General features: G+C 38.2%; 1 protein-coding gene across 1 annotated transcript in view; it reads right to left on the bottom strand.

Moving 5' to 3' along the window:
• Positions 1 to 500: 500 nt before the first annotated feature.
• The window catches only part of Arsj (arylsulfatase family member J), a 60,239-nt gene continuing 51,835 nt past the window's right edge, over positions 501 to 8,904 (bottom strand). The window contains exon 2 of the mRNA XM_029569015.1: positions 501 to 2,388. Within this exon, the coding sequence (XP_029424875.1) occupies positions 975 to 2,388 (1,414 nt within the window). The 3' untranslated portion in view covers positions 501 to 974. The remainder of the gene's footprint in view (positions 2,389 to 8,904) is intronic.

The following is an 8,904-nucleotide window of genomic DNA, read 5'->3' as shown; positions in this document are numbered from 1 at the left end:
ATACAATCTTATATGGAAGTTTAAAAATTAAATGAGAGAATCCACACTAAATTTTCTAATTCCATAAAATAAATCATTTTAATAATAGTTTACAATGGAAACAGTAAAGGCACATCAACTCTGTATAAACAACAAATTTTCAATTTAAAAAATATATTCATCATATTAAACTCAAAGTAATGGTGGAACAATACTGTTATAATTTTCCTGAATAATTTTATTTTTATATATTATGAATATACACAATATTGCAGCAATTTATGGTGTTACAGTGCTTGGTAACCTTAAAGAATTAAAATAATTTTTATGTAGAAAATAAAAATTAAATAATTAAAAAACCATTTGCATAACTTTTTTGAAAGGAAATAATACTTTTTCCATAAAAATAAGTTAAGCAGCTTATATTGAAATGTTCTGCTAAAGTGTTTAGAAAATAGTTACATTCATTTCTGGTAGTGTGCTCCAACATTCTTACCTGCTATTCCTTTTTGCTTGATAAAATGAGGTGCAAGCTGTTTACCTGAAACAGCTTATTTTCACAAAAGAGGAATCAACACATGAAATAGAATTAAGACCCCAGTTTAGTACGATACAGATAAAAAAAAAATTCAGTTAGAAAGTGTATGTCTCCAGGCCTTTGAGGTGACACATGCTGGATTCAACTATGTCAAAAGTAGTTTTTAATCATGTTATCCTGTAATTTCAGAGTAGCATGCTTGTCCATTACAGGCCCTTCCTATGATTTAAAGTGTAGAGTTCCATCAACTGACTCAAGCAGTTGACTCAGGATTAACTTCTGCTTATAAAAGATGGAGAGAAGTAAACACCTCCATTCTCCACCAAGCAGGATCTTTTTCCACTTGGAGGCCAGATGCCTCTGGCACGTAGTCGTAAGAAAATAAGGCTGAGCGCAGTGATAGTTACGATCCAGATTTTCTGATTTACCTGGAGAAATCTGGTTTGATTTCACCAAATCAGAAAGACTTGCCACTGGAAGCATCTGAGTGGCAATTTGCTGATGAACGTATGCGTGGCTGTGTCCTGCTATTCGCTTTAGTTTTCTTTTTCTTTTTCTCCTTCGTTTTGCTCGTCTTCTTCTTCTTCTTCTTCTTCTCCTCTTTATACCACGGTCCCCAGACGCCTCCATTGAGCCCAGGGTTACTTCTGGGATCTTTAGGGGGGTACCTGACAGGCACTGCAGTCTTGTTGAACTGAGACAGCCTCCGGAGCAGCTTCTTCACAATCCCTGGGTACCTGCTGGAGAGGTCCACTCTTTCGTACGGGTCAGCCGTGATGTTGAAAAGCCAAATACTTTTGCCCGTTGACAAGGTGATCCTCTCATTATGCCATCGGTTTGGACCCAGATTGCTGAAAGACTGAGGTGGAACCCAGTCACTGTAGCCCGGATTTCCCGTGAGCAGCTTCCAGTGCTGCACCCTGATGGCTGACTGGATTGCAGTGTTCCAGATTCCATAGCCTGTTGCCCAGGAGCCATTTTTTGCCTTGGTGTAAATAGGGTCAATATTGTGCAAAATATCCACTCGGGGTGAACGAAGACCTTCACTGATGGTCTCCCAGACGTCATATCCATCTAGCTGAATGTCTTCATCGATTTGCCCTTCAGCCAGTGAAATCAAGGTGGGGTACCAGTCAGTGATGTGCACAAGTTCCTTACATACTGTTCCCTTGTTTTTCAGAAGTGGACTATGCACAAAGCCAACTGCCCGGATCCCTCCTTCCCAGTACGTTCCTTTGCTACCTCTGAGAGGCCAGTTGCTTCCTCCAGCTGTGGGCTGGCCACCGTTATCTGAAGAGTAGATGATAATGCTGTTGTTATAGAAACCATACTTCTTCAGAGCCAGGGTCACATTGTTGATGGCTTCATCCAAGCAGGAGAGCATGGCAGCATATCTCCGCCTGTTGATGTTGATAATGGATCGGTATTGTTCAAAATACCTGCCAGGGGCTTGCAATGGTGAGTGAACCGCCTGATAAGCAATATATAAGAACACGGGCTTTGTGGGGTCATGCGAAGCTAAGATTTGCTGTGCTCTCTGAGTGTACATCTGTGTTGAGTATATGCCATTGTCGTAGTCCCAGGCAGCATTGTCGTTTTCATACAAGTCATAGCCACACATCCCAGGACTGTCACATTTGTAGTGTGTATAATAGTCACCGCTTCCCAAAAGGGAGCCAAAAAAAGTGTCAAATCCTCTCTTGGTGGGCATGCACTCCTTTCTGTAAAAGCCCAAGTGCCATTTCCCAACCATATGAGTGGAGTAGCCGACCTCCTTCAGCTTCTGAGGCAGGGTTGCCTTGTCCAGAGGTAGGCAGTTGGGTTGGGTAGGTCTGATGATAGAGTGCTGAAGTCCTGTGTGTATCTGATACCTTGAGAAAAGAGGAGGCACTGTGTTAGGGCGGGATAAAAGTGACGTTTTCCCTAACAGACGATTCCTAAGTTAAATAATATTTCTATGAAGATCAACTGGACTACAGAGTTAAATACAATCAAATTAGTAGTTCTACCCTCCATTCAAAAGTTGTATTTTTCTTCATTTTTGGTAGTTCTTTGAGAATTTCATACAATATACTCTGATTTCATTCACCCCCTTCCCCCATTTCTCCCAGGTCCACTCCCTTCCTTATCCACCCAAGTTTGTGTCCCCTTTTCTATATTTTTAAAACCCATCAAGTCCAGTTTGTGCTACTGGATGTGTTGGCAAAAGTTTAATTCTAATTAGCTTCATATTTAACATTGGAATACATTTTCAGTACCTTCAAAGCTAAGATTTCACCACTTAATTAAAAATCTTCTTAAAATTCATGTAACAGGCTTAATTAAATAAAACAGAGAATCTTCATTATATGACAGAGAGCTAGCAAAATAAGAAAATAAACCCAGAGAACCAGAGTACTATGGATCCCCTATTAGGTTCTAAATCACTCCGGAGAGTCTTATCTCAAACTAAACAGCAGTACGAATTATACCATAATCTTGTGGTTGATTATCAAACCAACATGCTTCATCCCAAACCTGTTCATACTTCATCCTAAACCTATTAGGTCTCTTAAAAGAGGAAGAGACCTTTGACTACAGAAACAACCTAATTGTTAAAAAGCCACTGTAGCTAGAGCTGGAGTCTGTATTTTTACAGCTCGTCAGGAACTGAGTACTTTGTGTTTCCCAGTGTCTCCTCTTCCCACTTATAAAAATTGCCTATAATGTAATCTAAGAAATCATGGTATCCTTTTTATATATTCATATGAAAGGAATGCTAATATCCAGCATTTTTCAAAGGCTTCCATCCCCCGTCCCCCGAGAACTGGTTACTATCATATTAAGTGTATGGATTTCTTTGAGCCCAGATGTACCTGTTAGTTCATGACACTTTAAAACTAATTGACTATAGTTATTACATAAACTCAAAAGTTTTAAGAAGAAAATATACACAGTCTTAAAAACAAAGTCTACTTACTGGGGATGGGAGCTGGTAGCTAATGAGTGCAGTCAACAGGACTGCAACATACAAATACAGCTCAGCAGATTGACCAATGGTCACTGCAGCTCCCACAAAAGCATTACTGTGCACCTGCAGTTAGCACTCTAGAATTCACAACCTCTGGGACACTTTAAAAGTAGTCCTAAGAGGGAAGTTTACAGCTCCAAGTGCTAAAATTAGAAAGAGCCCCCAAAATGACCTAATGCTGCAATGCAAAACACTGGAAAGGCAAGAACAAATGAAACCCAAACCCAGCAGAAGAGAAGAAATAAGAAAAATCAGAGCAGAAATTAATGAAATAGAAACAAAGAAAACAATATAAAGATTCAATGAATCTAAGAGCTTGTTCTTTGAAAAGCTAAACGAGATTGACAGACTGCTAGCCCAGTTAACCAAAAGAAAGAAAAAAGAATCTAAAAGCTAATTATTTGAAAGGTTAAACAAGATAGGCAGATCCTTAGCCCAGTTAACCAAAAGAAAGAAAGAGCAAATCAAAATGAACAAAATCAGAGATGAATTTGGAAACATCCCAACAGACACCCAAAAGATCCAAACCATTATAAGGGAATATTTTAAAAACATATATCCTAGTAAATTTGAAAGTCTAAAAGAAATGGATGGATATCTAAAATCATGGGAACCACCAGAGTTAAACTAAGAAGAGATCAACAGTTTAAACAGACCCATAACACATAAGGAAATTGAAACAGTAATACAAAGCCTCCCAACTAGAAAAAGCCCAGGCCCAGATGTATTTACAGCAGAATTCTACCAGACATTTAAAAAAGACCTTCAACCAATACTACTTAAATTATTCAAAACAATAGAAAGAGGGAGAACACCTAAATTCCTTCTATGAAGCCAGCATGACTCTAATACCCAAACTAGGTATTTTTGGAATCAAATAAGTTACAAACAGGAACATTTAGATAAAAAAACCCCAAAAAACAAAAAAACAAAATTTGGGCTGGAGAGATGGTTCCACAGTTAAGAGAACTGGCTGCTCTTGCAGAGGACCCAGGTTCTATTCCCAGCACCCACATGGTGGCTGGCAACTATCTGTAACTACAGTTCTAGGAAATGAGACACCCTCTTCTGACCTCTGTGGGTATTGCATGACATGGATGCACTTATATACATGTAGGCAATACACTCATACACATAGAATAAAAATAATAAATAAAAAATATTTAAAAAGAAAACCAACAAAATTCATGCTGGGGAGATGGCTCAGCAGGTCAAGTGGTTGAGACACAAGCATGAGGACCTGAGTTCAGATTCCCAGAACCCATAAAGAAAAGTGGAGCATGGTAGCATCTCTGTAATCCCAGCCCTGGTCGGGATGGATATAGGGACTAAATCCCTCATAAGAAAACAAGGTCACTTAGGGTAAGAAGGATGGCACACTTCCTGTGTCTTGGTCTAGCAGAAAGGCATTAGTTTTTTACTCCAACAGGGCTTCTTCACCTGACCTGGATTATCAGTTTCCAGATTCTCTCTCCACCCGTGGAGATCTTTATATCTCCTTTTGAGTGTCTGTATGTATGTGTAATTCTTCATGCATATGGATGTGATTCTTTATCTTTCAAAGTTAGAAGGTGATAATACCTTCTAACTTTGTTTTTTCATAACACCTGTGAAATGTCTATTTGAAAGGTAAAGACACAACCAAAAAAGAAAACTATTGACCCATATCCTTAATTAACATAGATGCAAAAATTCTCAACAAAATACTTGCAAATCACATACAAACACACATAAAAAAGATCATTAACCATGATCAAGTAGGCTTTATCCCAGAGATGCAGGGATGGTTCAATATACACAAGTCAGTAAACATCATTAATCATAGAAATCTACTCAAAGACAAAAACCACATTGTCATCTCAATAGATGCAGAGAAGGCCTTTGACAAAATTCAGCATGCATTTATGTGCAAAGTCCTAGAAGGAATTGGACTGGAGGGAACATACCTCAACATAATTAAAGCTATATACAACAAACCCACAGCCAACATCATTCTAAATGGAGAAAGACTGGAAGAATTCCCATTAAAATCAGGAACAAGACAAGGATGTCCACTATCTCCACTCCGTTTTAACATAGTGCTTGAAACTCTTGCTAGAGCAATAAGACAGGAGAAGAAAAACCAAAGAGTACTAATTGGAAAAGAAGAGGTCAAACTATCATTTTTGCAGATGACATGATACTATACCTAAGAGATCCCAAAAGTTCCACCAGAAAAATCCTAGAACTGAACAACACTTTCAGTATAGTGACAGGTTATAAAATCAATCGACAAAAATCAGTATCCTTTCTATATACCAATAACAAGCAATTGGAGAAAAGAATACAGGGAAATGCTCCCATTAACAATTGCTGCCAAAAAAATATCTTGGAATAAATCTGACCAAAGATACCAAAGATCTCTACAATGAAAAATTTAGATGGTTAGATAAAGAGATTGAGGAAGACACCAGGAGACGGAAGGTCCTCCCATGCTCATGGATTAGAAGAATTAATATTATGAAAATGACCATCCTACCAAAAGGGAATATAGATTCAATGCAATCCCAATCAAAATTTCCATGACATTCTTCACAGAATTAGAAAAAGCCATCCTTAAATTCATATGGAAGCACAAAAGACCCCAGATACCCAAAGCAACCCTGAGCATGAAGAACAACGCTAGGGGGATTACTATACCAGATCTCAAAGTATACTACAGAGCTATAGTCTTAAAAACAGCATGGTAATGGCACAAAAATAGAAACATAGATCAGTGGAACATCATTGAAGATCCAAACCTGAGAACATGCAATTTCAGCCAGCCACCTGATATTTGACAAAAGTTCCAAGAACACACAATGGAGGAAAGACAGCATCTTCAACAAATGGTACTGGCAAAACTGGATCTCCACCAGTAGAAGAATGAAACTTGATCCTTATCGTTCACTTGCACAAAAGTCAACTCCAAATTGATCAAAGACCTCACTGTGAAACTGGAAACCCTGAAACTTAGAAGAAAACATTGGCAATAACCTACAAGATATAGGTGTAGGAAAGGATTTTCTAAACCGGACATCAATTGCTCAGGAAACAAGGTCCAGAATCAACAAATGGGACCTAATGAAACTAAAAGCTTTTGTACATCAAAGGAGGCAACCAGGAAAGTGAAGAGAAAACCTACAGAATAAAAAAAAACCTCACCAGTGACACTTCTGACAGAAATTTAACATCCAGAATATATAAAGAACTCAAAAAGCAAAGAGTCAAGAAACCAAATGACCCAATTAAAAGATGGGCTATGTATCTAAACAGATATATTTCTTCAAAGGAAGAAAGATGGCTAAGAAACATCCCAAAAAGTGTTCAACATTGTTAGTAATTAGAGAAATGCAAATTAAAACCACCCTAAAGTATCACCTTACCCCAATCAGACTGGCTAGGATTAAGAGAACAAATGATACCAAATGCTGGCAAGGATGCGGAGAAAGGGAACACTCATTCACTGCTGGTGAGATTTCAAACTCGTGCAACCTCTACGGAAAACAGTGTGGAGAACTCTTAAAAGACTAAAAATGAACCTACCATATGACCCAGTTATACCACTCCTTGGCATATAACCAAAGGACTCATCCTACTGTAGAGACATTTGTATAACCATGTTTGTTGCTGCTCTTTTCACAATAGCTAAGAGATGGAAGCAACCTAAGTGCCCCTCAACTGATGAGTGGTTAACAAAAATGTGGTATGTTTACACAATGGAGTTCTATTCAGACGCAAAGAAAGATGAAATAATGAAATTTACAGGTAAATGGATGGATCTAGAAACTGTTACACTAAGTGAAATAACACAGACTTAGAAAAACAAATGATGTATGTTCTCCCTCATATGTGGATCCTAGCACCAAATCCTTTTAAATCCCAGGTCTTTTTAATAACATGATGCTATACAGCAGTCTCTTTTGCATGAAATAACTACCATCATCATGACTTCAGCTGAGCCCAATCGCTAAACATCGTCACAATTGGGCTTGTTGACAGATGTGCTCATTCATTAAAGGAGGGCCAAGCATGGTCGCTGGACCCTCACTGGAGTATCCAGCCTCTCTTCCCAGCCAACTGTATGTAATTTGGCCATAATCATACATGGCCTCTTGGATTTTGGGAGCCCAAATTACACAGTCTGGGGAAGGTGAGGAAGAGAAGGCATGATCCATGCTAGGTAAAGGCTTTCCAGTGTGCATACCCTCAGGTCATACATACACCTCAGCAACCCCTCAGTTATCTAGTAAGTAACTCAATAAATTTATTGGTTTGCCAATAAAACTTTAATCAAACATTGGCTCAACACTAGAACTTTAAAAGGGAATAAGCATTGCTTAGCATCCTCAGGAAAAGAAGTCTCACAACAGATGGAAAATTTGTTAATGCTGTTTATTATGTCTCATAATTATTAAAAAATCAAAAAGAAAATGAGAATGTAAAAGATTTTAAAATGATATGGGAATGGAAATATTTTCCAAAATAGAAAAAATAAGAAAGCCTAAGCAGTGATGAAGGTCTGTGTAGGTTTGTTATGACATATAAAGGATGAGACAAAAATACACAAAATCTTAAAATTTCTATGGTCATAGTTTAGTCAACTAGTTTAAGGAACAAAATATATATCTAGTCAAAGTTTATCTGAGAATATTTGGATTTTTAACCAAACCTTCTCTACATAGGACATGATAATTAAAAGTGCCAGATGGTGGAACTAACCTTATTGGATGTTTAACAGCCATAGTTTGAGGCCTATACTAATGTGGTCAGAGGGTCTTAAAGGACAGTTTTTGCCCCTTGCCCTCCAAGGTCGACCAAGTTCCAGGGGACTAAGTAAAATCTCTCAAAATGTCCTGTAACTGTGGTGAGTCACCTGTTCTCTTGTTCAGGGAGGACATGGAAACCCCATGGGATGGACTTGAACCAGTGTCCAGTCTACAAAGAGGAGGGTCAACTCAGTGGAAACATTTCATTCATGCTTCCAAGTGAAGCCAGACATGGTCAAGCAGGACTTCGACTTATCTTCACACAGATGGAACTGGTAAAAGAAAGGAGCCAGGAGCTCCTCCCAAGCCCATGTGACCCTTGAGGAACAGATCCTCAACTGACTTTAAGTGAAAAAATGAATTGATTTATTTGGGCCAACTATATGGTATTAAATACCCCAAAAGAAAGTATAACCAAAGAATAAAGTCAGTATATTTCGTTAAGAGTTCAAGGGATCACACTTCCCAGACATTAGCTTTAAGTCTATATAAAAAGTTATTTAGACAATTATTTCTCATTGATGATTTTGTTCCTAACCAGAAAGTGCTGCTCAGATGTAAGACTTCAAATCTTGGTCTCCAGTAGTGCA

This window comes from Nannospalax galili, unplaced genomic scaffold (genome assembly GCF_000622305.1).
Source record: "Nannospalax galili isolate Female #2095 unplaced genomic scaffold, S.galili_v1.0 scaffold462, whole genome shotgun sequence".
In the NCBI taxonomy this organism is placed as follows: domain Eukaryota; kingdom Metazoa; phylum Chordata; class Mammalia; order Rodentia; family Spalacidae; genus Nannospalax; species Nannospalax galili.
The sequence above is the reverse complement of the archived record's forward strand: the minus strand, read 5'-3'. Positions and strand labels throughout refer to the sequence as shown.